The sequence below is a fragment of the Coffea eugenioides genome, chromosome 1, assembly GCF_003713205.1.
Source record: "Coffea eugenioides isolate CCC68of chromosome 1, Ceug_1.0, whole genome shotgun sequence".
Classification (NCBI taxonomy): domain Eukaryota; kingdom Viridiplantae; phylum Streptophyta; class Magnoliopsida; order Gentianales; family Rubiaceae; genus Coffea; species Coffea eugenioides.
In genome coordinates, this window is record NC_040035.1 from 50,453,297 (window position 1) to 50,474,383 (window position 21,087).

Consider the following 21,087-nt stretch of genomic DNA (forward strand, 5'->3'; position numbering starts at 1 on the left):
CGAGTGACCTGGGAGGAGTAAGTTGGTTCTCGTCTTCCTTGTTATGTCTTGACTTCCAAGCAAAAAGAAGAGCAAGGCCGAGAGATGTATATTGGGAGCCAAAAAATGGAGTTTGTGTGTTAGTTTAGCCAAAATGATGATTTTCTCAACTAATGAAAAGAAAGATGCATAGCAATTAAGTGCAAAATGGGTTAATAGTTATTTTGACAGAGAAAATGATGAAAATGTGTAAATTTAGTTTGATTTTTTATTTTTGCTTTTGATTTTGACTTTTTTCTTTTTTTTTTCTTAAGATAAAACTACAAAAATGAGAAAAAAAAAACACATTAAAATACAAGACAATAAATAACTCATTAAATAAAAAAAATTCAAGAAAACATTAAAATTTGACAAAAATTTGGCGTTTACAATTCTCCCTTAAGCTCTTGGAAATCATGGTATCCAATTCAAACACCAGCCTCTCTCAGTTCCCTAATTTCCTTTATGCTAAGCCTCCCCTGTGCAACAGCCGTTTCGAGAGCTGCTGCCATTTTAGTTGTTGTAATGCCCTTTATAATCTTTTGTGCATACTGAGGCGGCAGGCCAACATCCTTCTGCAACTCGTTGAGCTGCTCAATTCGGGCTTTTGTCAATTGTCCATCTGCTAAAATCACCTCTGCTTTTTGCCTAAAGGCCTGCTCCGCTAAGCTTCTATGTACTTCAACAATCTCCTTAGAAGTCAAGCCAAGTATGCCTCCCAGTTGGTTCAGCAATGCATATTCAGAATCACCCTTCTTTGTGGTGAATTGGGTACCCAGAGGGATATTCACTTTTCCAGTTATACAATAAAGCAGATATGTCTTATAAAGATCAGTTCTGTCCCTTTCTGGTAGGTCATCTTTAAGGTTTATCTCAGTCTGGCCTTTCTTTGCCAAACTTTCTTTACCAGGTCTTACTTTCCTAAGTGACTGCAACGACTCCCATTCCTCATCCTCGCCCTCATCAACCACTTTTTCTTCCTTTTCCACAGGGGGCTCTGCAGGTGGAGTATCAGATGACTCGCCTTTAATATCTGCCACTAATTCTGTCACAACCAAGCTGTTGAAAGCTATCATCTTTTTGAGCTCTTTTGCAGATTCCGTGCAGCTACCAGCTGCTCGTGCTCTTTGGATGTAACTAATAAAGATCTTACGGACCTGAACATACGCAGTGCAAATGGGAGGGCAATTATTACTGGTATTACCGTGATTGACACCAGAAGAACACGGGGCTTGTTCAATAAAACAAAAGGTTCTGAAGCAACAAGTAAAGTGAAATGTAGCCAGGATCTGATACTTACTGCCTTGCTAGCTATATTCATAGCAACCTCTCTAGTTAAGCGTAAACCAAATGCAGCCTTTCTCACAGCTTTCTTGATTTCAGCATCATATCCATCGACTCCAGCGGCAATTGCTTCCTTAACAACCTGGAAAAAGAATCAGGCCAGTATAACTGTAGACATTGCAACTATATAGAAAAAAATCTTCGATTCAAGACAATAGGGCCTATATCTGGAACATGAATACAATACACTAGAAGTTCTTAAAGCTACACATTCTGAAAATTTTAATACCATTTTGAGAAAGCCACAAGTAAGCATTTTGTTGGAAAACAAGCTGGCAGTGTTTCTCCCAATAAGCACACAAAGGGCATCACTACCTTAGTCATAACATGTTGGTACTTTATGACTCCATCATTCATCAGAAATCTCAGTGACTATCATCTCTAATCAAGGTTGTAAAGATTGAAAAACACTTTACCAGTTATGAACATCAATATGTATTTTAAACGCTTGCCAGATGCACACTATATCTTTTCTACCAATTTAGCAGCCAAGCCATGTACAATTAATGGAAGATCAGGTAGTTTAATCCCTGATGGAAATGGCCTTCCATCTGTTTTCCGTACTTCCAATCTGATCACAGAGAACGACACCAATGGAATTCAAACAGTGGTTACCTTCTCAAATAAGCTACCACAGATGTCTGCATGAGCTGCTTCAACTGTTTCCCTTGGAATGCAGAACATAATCTGTAACTTTTCCAACACTTTAACATCCTCGTCACTTAGTGCTCCATCAGCTACAACTTGCTGAAGCTTTTGCCGGTAGATTTCTGTAAATCAAAAACATGATCTTGACAAGTTGCTCAACTATTATATTAGGAAATATACATTTAAGAGAACTTTCTGCAAATTGTTAATTGCGACCTATACCATAGAGCATACAGTCACTAAAGTAAAAGCATGTCATGATAGAGTTTTAAAGGAAATAGTAGAATATTTATATTTAACCAGCCCGTGCAAGTTGCAAAGACAGGAGAGCTGCCACTTATTTGAACCACTATTACCTTCATGGATCTCAACAGCCTTCTCCGCATCAAACTGCAACTCTTCACAGAGGTTCTGAAGATAAGCTGCTTTACTATCAGCAGCAGCTAAATCACCACTAGATACAGCTTGAGCAAGTTGCCTGCGATACACTTTTGAGGTAACCTCCAGTTTAATGGATTCTGCTTCTCGCATACCTAAACCGAAAATATTCCTCAACTGGTTCAGTGCAGTGAGCTACAGTAGAAAAGAAAGTCAATGTCAATAGACACAAAAAAAAAAAAAAAACAATAACTTGTAATAGTGACAAACAACGTCCAGCAAAAGCTATCTTTCACTCTATCTTCCTTTCTTTTTTTCAATACTCTCCATTTGATGTTTCAACCCCAAGGGTTCTTGTCATTTCTGTGAAGATTTGACTTCCAAATGGAAGTATACCACTCAAATAAAGTACGTTTTGACTGATATTTTACATCTGACAATTGATGTGGCCACTGACTAAATAAAATCTTGTTTCCTGAGCACCAACAGTCTTACATCTCCAGAAATAAAGCCTTCCTTTGCACCCAATCTTTAAACTATTTATGTACACAAAATATCATTGAATGTGCTCTAGCTTTGGCCAGCATTTTTGCAACATCTTACACACAGTTATGAGCTTTAATGTGCAATCCACAATTTTGTCATACATGAGCTCTGATAGTCAGCAACAAGCTTGCCAATTACCAAATGTCATGAAAGAAATTCTGGATTGTCTCAGTTGTAAATTTAACAGGTCCCCATACGCGAACATACATTTTATACTCAAGAATCTTGAGCAGAAAAGTATTGCGCTACAAAGCAAAGGAAAGAAGATCAAAAAGAAAGAGGCAAGGATTGCAGGGGTCAGGTGGGAGACAAGCATGCAACTCATGTGTTTCATTAGCAGTCAAAAATTGTTCATGAAACAAACTCGTGCCAATGCAAGGCCACATGTGAGAAATCTGTTCCGGGCATGCATGATAATGATAGTCCTCACTCCATGAGGCAGGGCATAAAGCATCATTCCGTAAAACTCAGAACTCTTAACACTACCAAGAGTTATACAAACAAAAGAATGCAGGTATGAACCATTGCAGTTTGAGTATAACAATTTATAGGTTAATCTGCATATTTTGTCTCTGTACTTGCACACACACACACACACATATATACAGGTTGCATGTGTTTGCAAAGGAATGAGGTCACTTAAGCACCTTATCTTCTTCCATCCGACCGCTTGATAATGAGTCCCAGACATAGGCTCCGTATAGGAGCTTTAGGTCATCTATTTTTCTGTCAGAGTCATACTCCCCACCTAGGCAATAATGTCACATTAACTTCAGCTGAAAGTTTAAACAGTATACATTGAAAGAACCAAGGTCCAAAATTGCAATCGATTACAAAACAAAAATAACAACGAAAACAAGGAAAAAGAAGAAAGCCACATTATCATTTGCGCAGACAAGTGGAAAGCAGTTAGCATCCTCCTTACCTAACAAAGAAACTGGCCCAACTCCCCGAGCAAAACGGTTGGCTTCAGGATGGTTCTTCAGCGAAATAAGCAAGTTATTAAATTTCAGCACCTTATTCAGCTCTTCAACAATACGAGTTGCTTCCCTGCAGGTACCCAAATAGGTTTTCGTGAAAATGATTCTACAAGCTGACACAAGGAAAAGAAAAACAGTGAAAGATATCACCACTGATAACCATAGTTGGCCAAACCCACATTTTCTTACTGACTTGTTCCATAAAAGTTTGAAAACTCATCTTCACTAAAAACTAGGGATTCTTAAAATTGTGTTAAAAGGATGCCTATCAAGTCTAACTTTCTGCATAGATGCAAGTTTACCTCCTACAGACTATCTAGTTCTGACCATGCGCTTCTCATCCTTTCTATTACCAAGAATCAAGAAGGAAAAAAAATACATACGATGCTCTTGTCCTGGATTTTAATATGTTAAGAGCAGTTGATATATTCTCATCTACAAGCTTCCTTGTAAGCTCTTTAAACATATTCTCAGCAAGCTGCAAAAGAAGGGTAAGCGATGAGCCAAAAAAAGATATCAACATTCATGTGAAATACTACATGTCTTGTTTTTGTAACATGCCAGACAATTGCAGATAAGATCAAATATACAGATGGCAGTACCTCATCTGAAAGGCGATATGCAAGCTGTGCTTCTCGGAGGCGAACCAGCTGGTCAACATTAATATCTAACAAAAATTTCAACTCTTGTTAATACAGAAGAGCAGCAAGTGCAATTTGTCTAAATTACAGTATGGCAAGACAACTTGAAAAACCCAGCGGCTCATCCAATGACTCTAAAAACAAGCAGCAAAATGGAAATAACCAGACCCAAAAGCGGATAAGCAAAACTCTTAAGAAAGTAAAATTAGAGAATATATCTTGAAATAAGTCTGGATACTAGCAAACCGATCAGAGTTCAAAAAAGACCAGTCCATCATGAAAGCCAAGGACTTACAAATACAAAAGACGTGATCAAAACATTTGCATGTTTTCCAAGCCATTTCCATATGAATATGGAAGGAAATCAATCATTTTAGAATGAAACAAGAAAATACAAAGTAAATTAACCTTTTTGATCCTTCCAAGCTTAGATGGCAGCCTTTGATTTCATAAGGATCAAAAGCCAGACCTTGCATTTGAAGTTGAAACAGCTTCAATTATTAGAAATGCAAAGTTTAACACAAAATATTGCATTGAAGATTATGCTAAAGCATAAAATTTTGCTTTTCTGAGCTGATTATTCACTACAGTTTGTATAAACATGAAAATGAAAGGAATACACTAGTGAAGTTTACTGTATATTTCTGCTTGGGCAATGTTTGTTATACAAAGTGAAAAACATGTCGATTTGGGACATTCCCTGCCACAAATATATGTCAAATATTACAAAAGTAAAGGCACATCAAACAAGCAGGAGAAACTCAGCAGTTACCTTGACCAATTGATTTAACCTTGAAGCCATACAACCGCTGTGCATTGTCTCTAACAGCAAGTTCAACCTAATGAACAAGAACATTAAAGACATTAAAACATGGCAAATAAATTCAACCTTAGGCATGCCAGCTCTGTTCACAGTGCCTTCAGAAGACCAAATGATGCTTAATAGTAAAGCATATTACATGAGAAAAATAGCAAAGATCAAAACTTTGCAAGTTAACAGGAATAGAACTCCGCGGAAAAACATGAACAAACTAGATACCTGTGCATCAGTGACTTTGAAAACTCGTTTCCAAGGTAAAAGGAAAGAAGATGCCTCCCCAAACACAAGAGTTGAAACATATATCAACTTCTGAAATGCCTGCACTGGAAACACTGAGAACGGTCAAGTTCCAAACCTTGTTTTATAGACCTGACCACCTGCTAACTAACTGTCTTAGTAGATGTATCAAAGCAACAACATACCCGACGCTGCTCCAGATCAGCATCACGGTCTGCAGCTTCAAGCCTTTGTCTGAAAATTCGCCTACCAATCTGAGAAATTAACAGTTAAATTAGTTCCAAGCAAAAGGAAATATGACCTCTCCATTCAAACTTAGCAATGGAAAGATTCACATCCTTCATAATAAAATCAAAAGAACAATCATACTTACCTGCATGTGCATAGCTGCTGCATCTGGATCATCGATACCCAATGCATTCTTAAACTTGATGATTGTTTCAACTTCGTCACCTTTGAGATCTTCATTTCCCGGAGGAAGGATGGAAGATACATATCTGAAAAGTTTGAATTGCATAATGCAAATCCAAATATATACTTCCATTATTTTCATATCAAAGCGACAGGTTAAGATCAAAGAGAACCCGAAGAACATACAGACCATTACAATCACTAATAGTAGTAATACAGTTTTCTCTTTCCTAACAGAAATTAATCAAAACTGACAACAGGCAAGAATACTAATCATTAGGAGAAATGACTCGAAAAGATTAATTATCACAGCTACTTTTATAGAATGAATTTCTATACTCACCTGCAATATATATCACAAAGCTCTGTATTGAAGGCTTCATTTTGTTTGCTAATACCATATCTGAAAAGATGTACGAAATTAGAAATAAAACAAAGAACATACTATTGGGTGACTAACTAATACTAGTGACAGCACAATGTCAAAAACTGAAAAAGTGCAAAATATGCAACCAAGACAAGATAAAATTAACTAAAAAACGAAGATGAAAATAAAACACAGCTCATACATAGCACATCAGCACATGCTTTCTGCATTCCCTGAGCAAACATGACACCAGTTCGTTTCCGGCAAGGAAAGTGGATGCCAGACAGAAAGTCAAAGCGGCCTAATCTGGCCTATAAAATGCACAAGCAGCTAAGCTAATACACTCTAGCAGGGCAGCCAAAGTGCCAAACCAATGGGATAGAATACGGCTAAGCATAGCAAGGCGATGAGTACTTTCAAGCTGACCTAATTGCTGTATCTCGGCGAATTCTCTGATCTAAAATGACAGTGATTAGCAAAATGAAATCAAAAACCATTCTCAATTGCAAAACAAACTTGTGTTCTTCAGAAAAGCCTCCTTGGTTCAACTCAATCCTAACTAAAAGTAAGAAACTTTTAGAACAAATTCACCGTTCCCATTATCAGCTTTTGGTACCCCTGAAGTATTTCAATTCACAATATCTACCAGTGTACGAGTGTTCAATCACCAGATATTGTGAATTTATCATGATGTAGAACCTAAATAAACAAGTATTACTCCACAATACGAACAAAAGAAATATCAAAACTTGAGGCGACCCTTCCACAGACTGATACTTTGAATTTCTTTATACACAATTTTTGAAATAGAAATAGCTAAACCAAGGAAACAAGCAAACAAGACCATTCAAAACAAAATTTTGAACCGTCCCAACTTACCTATTTGCTATTGCTTCAATATCTTCCTTGTTCAAGACAGCAGGGTCATCAAAATCAGCCACATAATTATGCAAATTGACAGCAGCAACTTCAGGAACGCAAGAATTCAATGCGTAGGCCACTCCAGCACCAGCAGTGCCAAGAGCCACGGCCCCACCCATGGCCACGTTGCGGGACCCACCAAACTTGGACCCAAGTCCATATCCAGCAGCAATAGCACCAGCAAATATAAGGGCTGAGCTTGCAATTCTCACGGTCGGCGACATTGCATCCACCAGGGCTTGGAAGCCCGTGAGCTCTTTCTTTCCCCCAAATACATCCGGCTCAATGGCCTTGATGGGCTGGTCTGAAGATGATGACGCGGACAGTGAGTTGGGTATGCTGGCGGAGCGGATTGTGGATATACGGTAACGGCGGCGGCGACGGCTCTGGTGGTAAGCTAGTGTGGTGGAAAGGCGGAGCGGGTTTGGGGGAAGAAACGGGGAGAACAGTACTTTCGGTTGGGCAACGGATGGGCTAACTGTGAGGAAAATGGATGTGTCCATTTTTTGGTTAAAATAAAAATCCTCTTTCTGTCTCTTTTCCCTCTATTTCTCGGTGGTGGAGGGTGTACGCGATAAAATTTCAAGTCTACAGAAACAAGAAATATACACGACAAATATGTAATATATAAATTTAAGAAAAATATGTGAATACAATCTCTGGGATTTTCTCGAACTTGTGGAGAGTTTCCCTGGATTCTTCTCCTCGAACACCGATTCAAGGGTTTCGCAGCTTGTTCTTGGATCCGCCACCGATTCCTTCAAATCTTGATATGGAAGATTTGAAGGACTTGGAAATATTTGGAGGCTCAAGTCTTGATATATGGAAGACTTGAAGACCCAGACCTTCGTAGCTTGGAACTTCACCACTTGAGTGTATGAGATGCTTCCTGGTGTGTGTCTCTGTATGTGTGTGTCCCTGATTTGGTTGAGAGACCCCTATTTATAGCTGTGGCAAGAGGTAGAGGTTGAAAACCTGTGTATCACTATACTTGTCTTGCAAGACATGCAGTCATATTAGGACTGTGCTAGTCAAATATTATCCCTTCATTTTATATTTATTAACAAAGAGATAAGTAATTTCTCGATTGGCCAAACTCGTGGGAACACGTGACGTGGCGCCGTTTGACTGGCCAAGATATTGCAGTATATAAGAAATATACTTGGATTAAATAACTCTAAATATTATCCCTTTAATAAGAAATAAATATTTAGATATTTATCCAATAGACATGTGACATGATATGATTTGGTTGGTGGAGATATCCCTGCAATTTGAATTGATCTGCACACCTCGCCTTGACACGTGGCAAAATATAATTGGCCATTTAATAACCAATTTTTCCAAGTGTACATGCCATATGGCAATATCCGATTGAATAAAAATATTTTATAGACCAATGGTAATTTTTAGAATTTAATTAAAATTTCATTGTCTACAGAGGGTTTGGAAGAGAGAAAGGGAACTGAGTGTTGGAAGGCGGGGTTAGGCAAACTGGCGGCAGTGGGGTTTTATAGGGTTTAAAGATTGTTTTGTCCGAAAGCAGCCGGGAGAAGATAAGTGAGGGGTTGGAGTATGCCTAGCAATTGGGCGGGTTGGGCGGATTTTGAGTGGGTTACTATTGAATTTTCATTTAAATGGATTATCTCCAATCCGTCGAACTTTAGATTGGGTTAATTTTGGGTTGAATCATGTTGAATTCTCTCAAACACATGACCCAAAATATTAATTAATATATTTTAATACATAAACTTTTTCACATACATTTTAACATACAAAAATGATTTTTTTAACACATATAAACACATTTTCACATACATAAATGTATTTTCACACACATTCACTTCTTAAGTTCCTTGAAAACACATCATAAATAGAATAATATTTTATATTATTTGTATTGTGAATTTTAGATAATAAATTGTACATTTAAATAGATTAGCTAAAAAAATTGTCTACTTTATACTTTTTAATGCTACTAATTGATTGGAACTTATTAAATGACTGGAGACGTTACTGTATTTTGGTTTTTGGACTTGGTAATTAAGAGGAAAGAATAATTGTCTTGTCGATTCCAAACCTCTCATGAAGTTGAAGATTGGAGGTATTTGCTTGAAATGAAATCGTTGGACTAGCCATGCCCAAGTTGCCATAATTAATCAAAACAAAATAGAATCCGCAAGTCAACTATATTGATTCAAAGTTAATATCATGATCTATATACATATAATATATATTAGAAGGTATTTTTTTATTGATTTGATATAGTTAGATAATTCATCACCTGATTAATTAGAATCATCTAGGATCATACTTGATGCTATGGTCATATTAATCTTTTAGAATTACCACAGCTCTGATATAAAGTAGAAAATATTTATATGATTGTAAAACTGGTATTGGTCTCCAATAAATTGTTAAGGAAAATCCCAAACTTTTTAAGAAATAAATGAGAGGAGAATTCATGAACTATCCTGACATTTTTACCACATCGGGATCGCATTATTTTGAATTATTGAAAAATTAGGCTAATACAAAATAAGCTTTTGTTTGTAAATTTGAAGAATCCGAAATTATATAATCCTAACAGGTTAAAAAAGAAATTTGTACAATATTATACGTACACGAAATATTAACAAACAAAAGCAAGTAGCAACTTGAGAACAATAAAAAAAAGGGGGGGAGGAAAACAACATATTCTTAAAAGGCATAATAAATTATTATAAAAGTTGAGCAAGTTTAACTACTGTTATAAAAGTAAAATAAGCATGAGCTTTTATTTCAAGTTTCTTTTTTCTTTTAAACAAAAATAAAAAATTGATTAATATATATGAGAATTTTGAATACAAATTAATGAATGAATTATTAATACATGTCCAAATGCAAATAGTTGGACATATGTGTATTGAATTTTATATTTATTATTTTGAATTACTTTTAAACAAGTTAGATATTGGGTACTCAAATAAAAAATTCAACCCGCCCAACGAATAAATTGGATTGTTCTTATCCAACCTAACAAAACCCATAATCCAATTGACCCAACCCATCATTTAAAATTAATTGGCGGATTATTGGGTTTTGGACTTTTTTGCCAGCTCTAGTAACAGGACTGAATCTTTTGACTTTGTTTCAGCTCATCAATTTTTTATTATTATTATTTTTTTGCCTAAGGAACGTCGAAATTGTGAATTCATGCAAAAGCAACTTTTCTCCTCCACAACAGATTGTGGTTGTTGAATGCACTTCATTGTCTACAAGTAAGTCCTTAAACTCAATTTTATGAAATTTGCGAGATAAACATATCGCTTTAAACAAATAATAAAATCTGTTGTAATTTTCTTTCAGGAAAAAATCTAATAAAATCAAAAGTTTGTGAACTTCGAACTGTATGATTCCTAAGGGCAAATAAGGTTCTCTATTGAGGATTAATAGGAACACCTTTCGAAGGTTTCTAGGGTAGTCTGCCATGGCGGCCGCTTGGCCGCCGAACATTGGTACCGTGTCGGCAAAATCCTTTGCCGCAGTGGTAGGGAACCCATGCAGCGCGTTGACGAGCCCAGACTTAGGTGATTTGGGTGCATATCGCGGCGAGCCGGTGCTGCTCCTGTCCAGAAGCGAACTGTCGTTGCTGGCGGAGCCGCCGCCCATCCATGGAGGTGATTAGGAAGTTCTTTGTGACCCTTGGTCTGAAGGGGGAGTGCTCGGTGGGATTATTGGATGCGAACCACGTGCTGATTCAACCTTCAACAGAGGAGGACTACACACGGCTCTTTGTGCGGCGGACCTGGTTCATTCACAACGCTCCAATGACTGTTTCTAAATGGACGCTAGATTTCAAGTCCAACAAATACTCCTCTATAGCACCTGTATGGGTCTGCTTCCCGGGCCTTCTCTTACCACTCTTCACTATGAAGTACCTGATGAAACTGGGGTCGCTGTTGGGTCGCCCCTTGCAAGCAGATTTCGCGACTTCCTCCTTCAAGCGGCCGTCGGTGGCTCGGGTTTTGGTTGAAATAGATTTGGCGATGGAACCGGTCAAGCGTATATGGATTGGAGACGACACCTATGGGCACTAGCAGTAGGTCGACTACGAGAGCTGGCCTGCATTCTGTTCCTTTTGCCAGCGCGCCGGCCACGCGGAAGCGGAATGCTTTAGGAAGAACCCTGCGCTCAAACCAGCGAAGGGTGCCGGAACTCATGGGCTAAAACCCACTGCTACGAGCAACAAGGAGGGTACGACAGTAGCTATCGAGGAGACAAACGGCAGTGAGGAGTCGGACAAGATAACTATGGGAGATGCGGTGACTCCCACGGAGAGGCCTGGGGCTCCTACTCTGACTCCGGAGGTGCAGCAACCTGGGGGCAATGCCTTAGAGGAAGCTCTGGAAAGCGCGCAGGAAGAGGGCGAGTTGCGGGTTGAGCATACATCGGTAGGGACTGTCCCATCGCCTGGGGTGCAGCAGGTGATGGATGATGGATACTCTCCAGCAGCGCCCCCCTCGCCCCAACCCCAGCAGCCTGGGTTGTCTGTCGCTGCGTTAGTAGAGGAGACCATTGTTTCTATCGCAGGTGAAATCATTCATAAGTTGGATGATCAAGTGTTTCGGGAAATCGAAGAGATGCGTTCGGTAAAGCCCCAAGCTACGAACCAACTTGATGAGGGAGAATTCACTGATTCGGAGTCTGAGGATGGCCATTCACCAGCTAATGGAACATTCACAGAGGCTGCATCGAAAGAGAAGGCGATGGATACTAGCGACTCTTCGCAGCAACGTAAGCAAATTACGTCTAAAGTGGGAAACGATGCACTTGAGAAGGTAGACAAAAGTAATGATCCACATAATGTGGTATTAGTTGGAGACACACCCCTTGTGGGTACAAGTACAAGAACAGAAATGAAAAAGTCCCGGTTTGAAGATGTGCCACAGTTTAAAGATGTGTTCGAAAAGTTTCAATGGGAGAAATTACATGGTAAGATTCCTCTCGTTCATCTAAAACCTTTTCTTCATTCAAGTACAAAATGCAATGATAACAAAAATGAAGAGGGAAAGGATGATTCACAACGTGATAAAGACAAATATCACGACCAGAAACTAGTTTACGAGCAATTTACCCAAGTGATGTCAAAGAAAACGAGGAAGCAGCTCTCAAAAAAAGGCCAAATTTCCATGCTCGCTCACAATCCCACAAATGTGGGGCACCCTCATGTGGATGATTTCGTTCGATTGATCTGTTAATCATATATATATATATTTTTCATATGTTTGATCCATAATTGTCTTTCTTTTTTACTTCAACAGAGGTCAGGTTTGGCCCCCCTCTAATTCGCTGTATTTTTTTTTCGATATAAATAAATTAGGGGATGGCATCCCTACCCCAATTTGGGGCTTTGCCCAAAAAAAAGAAAAAAGAACTGTATGATTCCTTAGTAAAGGCTTTGTATACATGTATCGTCACATTGTTAAGTATTTCTTTATTTAAGGACTTTTCTTTTTGAGAAGTGAAATAAAATAACCTCATTAAAACGTAATGATCATATGTTTGCAGTGCATTCATCAAGTGGACAATAACTCTACAATTTTAGCATTTTGGTTCCTCGTTTTATAGCAACATTGCTGGTTCGATTGTTGTTATCCCCATCGTCCATCCGTTTGTTCTTCCCCCATTCCAAAATGATCATCAAAGGCAGAGGATTTAAGACTTAAATAAAGGATCCAAAAGTTGTTAATAATGTCTTTGCTGAATTGAATATCTGTTTCTTCATTCATCTTCTGGCTGAAGCCCACAAATGTACTCGCAAGTCTCGAGGGTTTTCGGCCCATAGCAGCTCAGCCGAAGATGGAGGGATTTGCTGAGGGGGCCCCACACCTTAACGGCTACGAATGGCCGGCCTAACCGCCTTTGAAAAATTTCATTCCCGTTTTACCATCAAAGCCCGTTCCAATTTACAAAATTTCGCCCATTTCTGGCGCGCCATCACAACCTCTTTAATCTTTTGTTTTCTTTCTTTTTTTTTTTTTTTTGTTTCTACATTTCTTTGCTACGACTCAATTGCATTGCATGAAGGCTTCCATGGAAACAACAGCAACGAAGCCAAACCTCGTGAGCAATATTCTGGTACGCCTGCTTTCCTTTGGCGTTCTGGTGCTCCTGGCGCGCTCCGCTTACATCATCACCGTCAAAGGCAGAGCTTGCGACTTCGCCGGTGACTTCTGTTTCTTCCCTGATACCCCAAAGCACACGACCCCTTCCTCTGCGGCGTCCGCCACCCGTCTCCGCAATTATTACTCCTCCGTCTTTCAAGATTTGATATCCGAAGGCTTCCTTTCCCCTGACTCCAAATCTCTCTGCATCGAAACCCTAACAGGTCAGGACGTTGTCGCATTGCAAGATATTGGAGTCATTAACTCCGTCGGAATTTCAAAGAAAGCATCTCCGCCGTTGGTTCGTTATGGTCCAGCTTTTCGTCAACCGTTCCCTGATAACACCTTTGATTTTGAGTTTTCCGGCGATTCCGTCCTGGACCGCACTGTTAAACCCGTCGAATTTGCTTCTGAAGTTTCAAGAACGCTCAAACCCGGGGGCTTCTTTGTCGTCCACACCTCGTCAAAAGATCAGTATAGTCTCAATTCCTTGCTTGAATTATTCAATTCTTGTAGATTAATTCGATCACGCGAAATTAACGCTGTAGATTCATCTTCCCCTTGGATTCGTGAAGTTGTCTTAAGGAAAGAGGATGGAGTAGTTGTTAATGGAAAGAAAGAACAATTCATTCGTGGATCATCTGTAAATAGGTGCAATGTGCCAGGGTATATACATGAATTAATCTCGAATGCTGAGCCCTTGCTTGTGGAAGAGCCGTTGAAACCTTGGCTAACATTGAAAAAGAATATGAAGAATGCAAAATATCTGTCCTCACTAGTCGATATTCGCTTCAAGAATAGGCATGTGTATGTAGACGTTGGAGCTAGGAACTATGGTTCAAGCATTGGCAGTTGGTTTAAGAAGCAGTATCCCAAGCAGAATAAGACGTTTGAAATCTACGCCATTGAGGCGGATAGGGCTTTTCATGAAGAGTACAGGTCAAAAAAAGGGGTGAAACTTTTGCCTTATGCAGCTTGGGTGAGGAATGAGACCCTGTTTTTTGAGATAAACCGGGAACCACGTAAGATGAACGTGGAGAGAGGAAGAGGGATGGGGAGGATTCAAGGTGTGCAATCCTCAAGTAATTTTCTAGGTGATTCTGATAAGATTCAGGGGTTTGATTTTGCTGGTTGGTTGAAGAGTACAGTATCAGAGAGGGACTATGTGGTGGTGAAAATGGATGTAGAAGGAACTGAATTTCATCTGATCCCTAGGTTATTTGAGACTGGAGCAATTTGTTTGATTGATGAGATGTTTCTTGAGTGCCATTATAGTAGATGGCAGAGGTGTTGCCCTGGAGTGAGGAGCTCTAAGTATCAGAAGACGTATTCTCAATGCCTGGACCTGTTTTATTCTCTGAGGAAGAGTGGAGTTCTGGTGCATCAATGGTGGTGACAGGCAGCGGCGCACCCTCCCCTCCGGCTGGCTACACCCCTCATATGTTCTTGTGTTTGTACATCCTTGCTACTGAAGAATTTTGTTTCTCTGCAGCTAGTCCACTAACCAGATAGCCTTGATATCAATTCTTTTATTTTACATTCATATCCATTCTTTCGAATGATTCTTTCCCTCAAATTGTTTCCTCGTCTAGTTGTTCTTCAGATGAAAGTTTTGAGTAGAGAATATTGTTCATTCTACTTGGACCTTGGTTTTGAGCTGAGAATATTTTCCTTTTAGCTCGACCTTGGTGTAACTGTGGATGAGGTATATAGATTCTAACAATGAAATACCGAGGCATTAATAGATGGGTAGCACAACATCTGATTGACTTATCTATAAAAGAACAATGACTGGACATGCTCTTCAGCGTGCAGCATCCTGATCAAGGTATCTCCAACGGAGAACAAGATGCTAATAATTCAATTGACCCATCATGAACGTTTATTATTGTGCATTGACATTCCGTATTGTCCTTTTTGCAGCTTTTAGATATTAATGGGAATTTCTTATAGCTTTTTATGAGTTCTTTGTTAATGAAGCTGAAATTTTAAGGAAAACATTAGGAAAGCAAGGTAGGTAGCGTGCTGCTGCTCAGTTCGACCTGGTGGATATGCTGTAAAAGTGAGACGATCAATTTAAAGAGCTGTAAATACTGAACTAGTAGCAAGTTTTCCATAGGTATTGCAGATTGCATCTTTTGAACATATTCCTTTCTGCAATCGCTTGAACTGGCAAGAGAGGATCTATTTCTTGTTGTTTAACGGCACATTTGGAGATGAAGGAAAAGTAGAAACAGCAAGGGAAGCTTATACCCCTGGGTACAAGGGTTTCTTGTTTAGGTGAGAACTTTCTGCTGTGAAGTTGCCGTGCAAGACTAATCACTTTACTCTCTTCTTAAATACTTGCCGGCCGGTTCAAGTAAACATGTTTATAACCATTTCATAAAACCCGGATCGGCCTGATAGTCAAACCGATCAACCTGGCAAACCGGTCATAGGATCGAGCTGGATTGCTAATTAAACTAGTTAAATAGACGATTCAACCAATGAATCGAAAAGAAAATATCGATTGAATTGCTAATTTAAAAATTTTATTATTTTTATAATTTAAAATAAAATTATAACTATTGTGCAATTTACATTAAATTGTTCAACTCAATGATTCGGTCACCTCTCCACATTAAACTCCGAATTTAATAACTATGATTCTCTCTAGCATCTACTCGTGTGATGGGAAAATTGCAAAGCGAACTTCATTCGGTATTGGAATCTAAACAACCACCGTAAGACAAAAAAAGAAGTGTCCCAAGTCTAAACTCAGAAGGAACTATGGAAATAAGAAAATTATTGCCTAATCAAGTTAAACGAGAAGGTTTCACAACTTGCGTTTGATCTCTACCATGATGTTACTGCATTAAAGTCTCGTTTACATTTGACCATACAGATACTAATCCTGACGAGAAATTAGCTTGAAGTCCCGTTTACATCAAAGGAAGGAATTACAAGTGCAAATTGCAAAGATAATTGTAGAAATTTTTCACAGTATATTAATCGGTGCATAGTTTCTCCATCGTGATAGAAATATCTCAGCGTGGTCTATGAGTTGTTATTAAATTTGTTTTTTTGGGAAAGAGAGTCTGGCTATATTCACCTAACAATAGGGAAAATAATGGCCATTGTAATTAGACGTTGTCAACATGATATGAGCAAATTACCTTTTCTAGGAAAAAGATTGTTTTGATTAAGAGAAGTAGTTGTTTGTATTCGAAAGGGCTGATATATATATATATATATATATATATATATATTTATTTATTTAGGGCCAAAAATCTCAATAGTTTTAATTGTCCGTTTCAGCTTTTGACCATCAAATAATTGTTTGAGGGTCAAAAAATTATTTCATCAATTAATTAGCCACCAAACTAATTAATCAACTCAATTGTGGTCATTTTGTCAATTATTGCTCTAAATCTACAAAATAATTGGAGCAAGTGTCAATATGCAAGGGTATATTTGTTTATCATGGTTTTTTTTTTTTTTTGTTAAAATATGATTTTGATTATTTAATAGATTAGGAGCAATGATCGATGAAATGGCGATGGGTATGCAATTACTTAACTTAGTGACTAATCTATGACAAAATTTTTTTTGATAATAAAAAATCGATACAAATAATAATTTAATAATCGCTAAAATTTTTTACCCTCTTAAAAAAAATCAAGAGGGACATCCAAATAACTTATGACAAAAGGTGAAATAGTTTGCCCTTATGAAAGTTGAAAAGTAAGTAGCACTAGTATTTTATTTAGCCTAGGAGCTGCCTGAGCTTCTGTCTCCTCACATGTTCATGTAATTCCAATTCTAGTGCTCGTCCATCCATCTCTGATCTCCCAAGTTCTCGCTCTAGCTGGCTCGGGGACAGGAAAAAAATGACGTATCTTTTTACCCAGATTTAACTTTTCAATCCCTTTTCTTTTCTCCTTTCGATGCTGCAAATTAGAGCTTCAACAATATTCCAGATACTCGCAACATTAGAATAATTATGATTGCAGACTCAAATGGTGGTGGTTCTGGAATCGATGATGACAATTTTGGAGGTTTCAAGACATCCTTCCTCTGCCATTTTGTGAATCAGATCAATTCCAGGGGTGTAATCCTGGGTGGTGATCCTCTTAGCTACTCAATTCCCTTGTTACTATTGCAGCTTTCCCTCATTTCCATCATCACTCGTGTTGTTCAGTTTCTTCTTAAGCCTTTTGGCCAACCCTTTATTGTTTCTCAGATTCTTGTAAGCCTCGTTCTATCCCTTCTCTGTCTTTGTTGCTTATTTTTCATTCACTTTTGTTTCTGCCGAATTTCATGCTATGAGATGGTACTAGTATTTTCCCCTGGTCAAAAAAGATATGTCGCTTTTGGTCAAACAGTCAGTTTCTTAAGAGCTTATTTTTACCATTTCTAGTATTCGAATTTCTATGCAGTACTTCTTGGTAAAAATTCAAACGGTATCATCTCAAAGTACTTCCCAGGACTAAAATGTTTTAGTGTTGAATTTTATGTACTAAGTAATCAAGTTCCTTAGACCAAGGGCACCATTTTTTATGCTACAGAAAGAGTAGATATGTTTTTCTGATACTAAGCATGAATCATACATATATAGCTGATATACTGTGGTTGGATTACTTATTTTGACCAGGGTGGTGTAATACTAGGTCCTTCAATTCTTGGGCAGAATGTTACATTCTTGGAGAGAGTGTTTCCAGCTAAAGGGAGAGTGGTTATTGATACATTATCAATTTTTGGTCTAATGCTCTTCATTTTCCTAATAGGAGTGAAAGTGGATCCAACCATGGTTCTAAGATCGGGTAAAAAAGCTATAGCAGTAGGAATTCTGGGATTCTTCATACCTTATGGACTGGCCAGTTTAGTTGCTTGTCTTCTTGATCAGTTTTTATCATTGGACACTGGAATAGCGAAGGCACTTCCTCATCTAGTAGTGATGCAATCAATGACAGCATTTCCTGTCATTACTTGCTTTCTTGACGAGCTCAACATCCTTAATTCAGAGATTGGAAGATTAGCTTCTTCTTCTTCAATTATCTGTGATGTTTGCCTCTGGTCCGTCATGTCTATACAGTTCGCTGTAAAGATATACAATACCAAACCCCTAAGAGTAACTATAGGGTTATTTCTATCAAGCATTTTTTTCTCTATCTTTATAGTGTTTGGAGTTCGTCCTGCAGCTAGTTGGGCTATTCGACGTACCCCAGAAGGAAAACCTATTAAGGAGATTTATGTTTTTATGGTCCTTGTAGTGCTGATGGCCTGTGGATTCGCAGGAGAAGTTATTGGCATTAATGCTCTTGTTGCATCTCTTGCTTTTGGCCTGGTGATACCGGATGGACCACCATTAGGAGCTGCTTTAGTGGAAAGACTTGATTGCTTTGTTTCTGCGTTGCTCATGCCTCTGTTTTTCACTATTTGTGGGTTACATATGGACATTTTCTGTGTTCAGAAGTTGAAAGATGTAGGTGTACTGCAGTTGATTGTTTTTGTCGCTTTCGTTGGCAAGATTATGGGGACTATGTTGCCCCTTCTATTCTGCAGAATGCCATTCCGGGATGCTCTTTCCTTTGCTCTCATCATGAACTCCAAAGGCATTGTTGAACTTGCCTTCTTAAACGATTTCCGCATATCTGCAGTAAGCCACAAAAGTTTATTCTTTCAGTTCTTGAACCAGCTCACTATATTATATTAGTTTGCACCTACTATGTTAATCAATTGGGAGGTCTCCTTTACTTCCTGTCCTTTTCCCTCAATGAAGCATTAGAAAGTTGGGCATATCTTGTTGCAAACAGAAACTTGGAATTTAATCTATAAACTAAGCTTAACAAGTGTAGCTTCTCAATGCAGGTTATTACTCGAGAATGCTATGCCATTTCAATCATCTCTGTGGTGGGCATAACTGGGGTAATAGCGCCTCTTGTGAAAGTCCTCTATGACCCTTCAAAAAGATATGTTGCTTACAAGAGGAGAACTTTACTCCATAGCAGAAATGATGAAGAACTCCGCATACTTGCTTGCGTGCATAGTCAAGAAAATGTTCCAGCAATCCTTGGTCTGCTTCAAGTCTCAAATCCCACAAAAGACAGTCCTATAAACTTGGTTGTCCTCCATCTGAATAAACTCATGGGCCGCGCTTCCTCCGTACTTGTTGCTCATCGGGAACGTGACAAACCCTTAAATCCCACCCAATCTGAACGGATCTTTAATGCATTTAAGAAATTTGAAGAGCAATATCAGGGCCTTGTATTGATGCAATGCTACAAAGCCATCTCACCTTATGCCACTATGCACGATGATGTTTGCTTACTTGCATTGGAGAAGAGAACCATTCTCATTATTATCCCATTCCATAAGCAGTGGATCCTTGGGCAAAGAGTTGAAACATCTTATGCATATAGGCATCTGAATAAGAATGTGCTGGAGAAAGCTCCTTGCTCTGTTGGCATACTCATCAACCGCGGAAACCAGAAGAAATCTCGATATGTAGCAACACAACCCTCCTTATTTCATGTGGCAGTGCTCTTTTTGGGAGGTGCAGATGATAGGGAGGCGCTGGCATATGCATGTCGAATGGCGGATAAGTCCAATGTAATGCTGACTGTAGTACGATTTAGGGGCTCAAATTCGACAGGCATAGTAGGAGGTACCGAAAGGAGCAAGATGCTTGATGCTGAAATTTTAGGTGGCATCAATCTTAAAATGCAGATCAAGAGGCAAATTTTGTCCCAAGAGTATGTGGCAACAAGTGGAGAGGATGTGCTGTCTATAACCAGAAGGGTGGGTAGTTCCTATGACCTGGTTATGGTCGGAAGGCGCCATGGGAACTCACCGATCATGTCTGAACTCAGAAAATGGAACCAATGTGGAGAGTTGGGGGCAATAGGAGAAATACTTGCTGCCCCAGATTTCAGGGGTGAAGCTTCTCTGCTGGTGGTGCAACAGCAGACCAAATTATGGGGTCTCAAGGATCCTGAGGAATCAACACATTTAAGAAGAATCAAGTTATAGGCCATGCCTCTGCTACCGCATTTGCAAGAGCAAGGACGATGCAGCATTAGAGATTGCGAATCTTTTATCTTTGGCTCGTGGGTTTTTGTCCTCCCAGAAAAGCCTTTCTGCCATGCCAGAGGAACATGCACTGTTGAACTGATGTAAAAAGAGTAGTTTTGGTAGAAAAGCAAAAAAGAGGGAAGGTCCTCACTTCCTTTTACCCTCCTCCTCTTGCCTTTCTAACGCCAAGTTGATCTGGGATGCTGTAAATTCAGCTAAAAAGCGAAAGCAAATGGATATGCAAGGGGCACCGGAGCAGCAAGAATCCCATATTTCACCTACAAGGCTACAACTGAAATGAGGAAATACTACTAGTCTATTACAAAAGCAAAACTTTTTGTATCACAGGTCCAAAAATGGACCAAAAAGCAACTTTATGCGTATCAATTATGTTCTGAACATTCCAAGAAATTGGTCTGCAATGTAAAACCCAACCTTAGTAAAAAGAATGGCTACTTGGATGAAAATTTTATGGATATCAAGCTTATTTAAATTACCATTTTACTGTCATCACAAACACGCTTTTTAATCACTTTTTTTTTTAATCTTTTAATCACCTTTTTAAAGCTTGCGGAAT

General features: G+C 38.8%; 3 protein-coding genes across 3 annotated transcripts; 2 read left to right on the top strand and 1 right to left on the bottom strand.

Moving 5' to 3' along the window:
* Nucleotides 1-358: 358 nt before the first annotated feature.
* Nucleotides 359-7,814, bottom strand: LOC113774302 (protein TIC110, chloroplastic-like). The gene is given in 15 exon segments (XM_027318856.1): nt 359-448; nt 450-1,175; nt 1,319-1,444; nt 1,978-2,132; nt 2,367-2,583; nt 3,582-3,682; nt 3,860-3,984; nt 4,298-4,392; nt 4,517-4,581; nt 5,328-5,394; nt 5,595-5,693; nt 5,798-5,866; nt 5,986-6,109; nt 6,367-6,426; nt 7,270-7,814. Coding segments are annotated over 15 exon segments (2,643 nt in total). The 3' UTR covers nt 359-379.
* A 5,572-nt stretch (nt 7,815-13,386) lies between these two features.
* LOC113758247 lies at nt 13,387-14,853 on the top strand. Its single transcript, XM_027301210.1, has one exon. The coding sequence runs from the start codon at nt 13,387-13,389 to the stop codon at nt 14,851-14,853; it is 1,467 nt and encodes a 488-aa protein (XP_027157011.1).
* Nucleotides 14,854-17,283: 2,430 nt separating this feature from the next.
* LOC113781076 (cation/H(+) antiporter 15-like) lies at nt 17,284-21,006 on the top strand. Its single transcript, XM_027326920.1, has 3 exons — nt 17,284-17,685; nt 18,091-19,095; nt 19,308-21,006. Exons 1-3 carry the CDS (start codon nt 17,440-17,442, stop codon nt 20,466-20,468), a joined length of 2,412 nt encoding a protein of 803 aa, XP_027182721.1. The 5' UTR covers nt 17,284-17,439; the 3' UTR covers nt 20,469-21,006.
* The last annotated feature ends 81 nt before the right edge of the window (nt 21,007-21,087 follow it).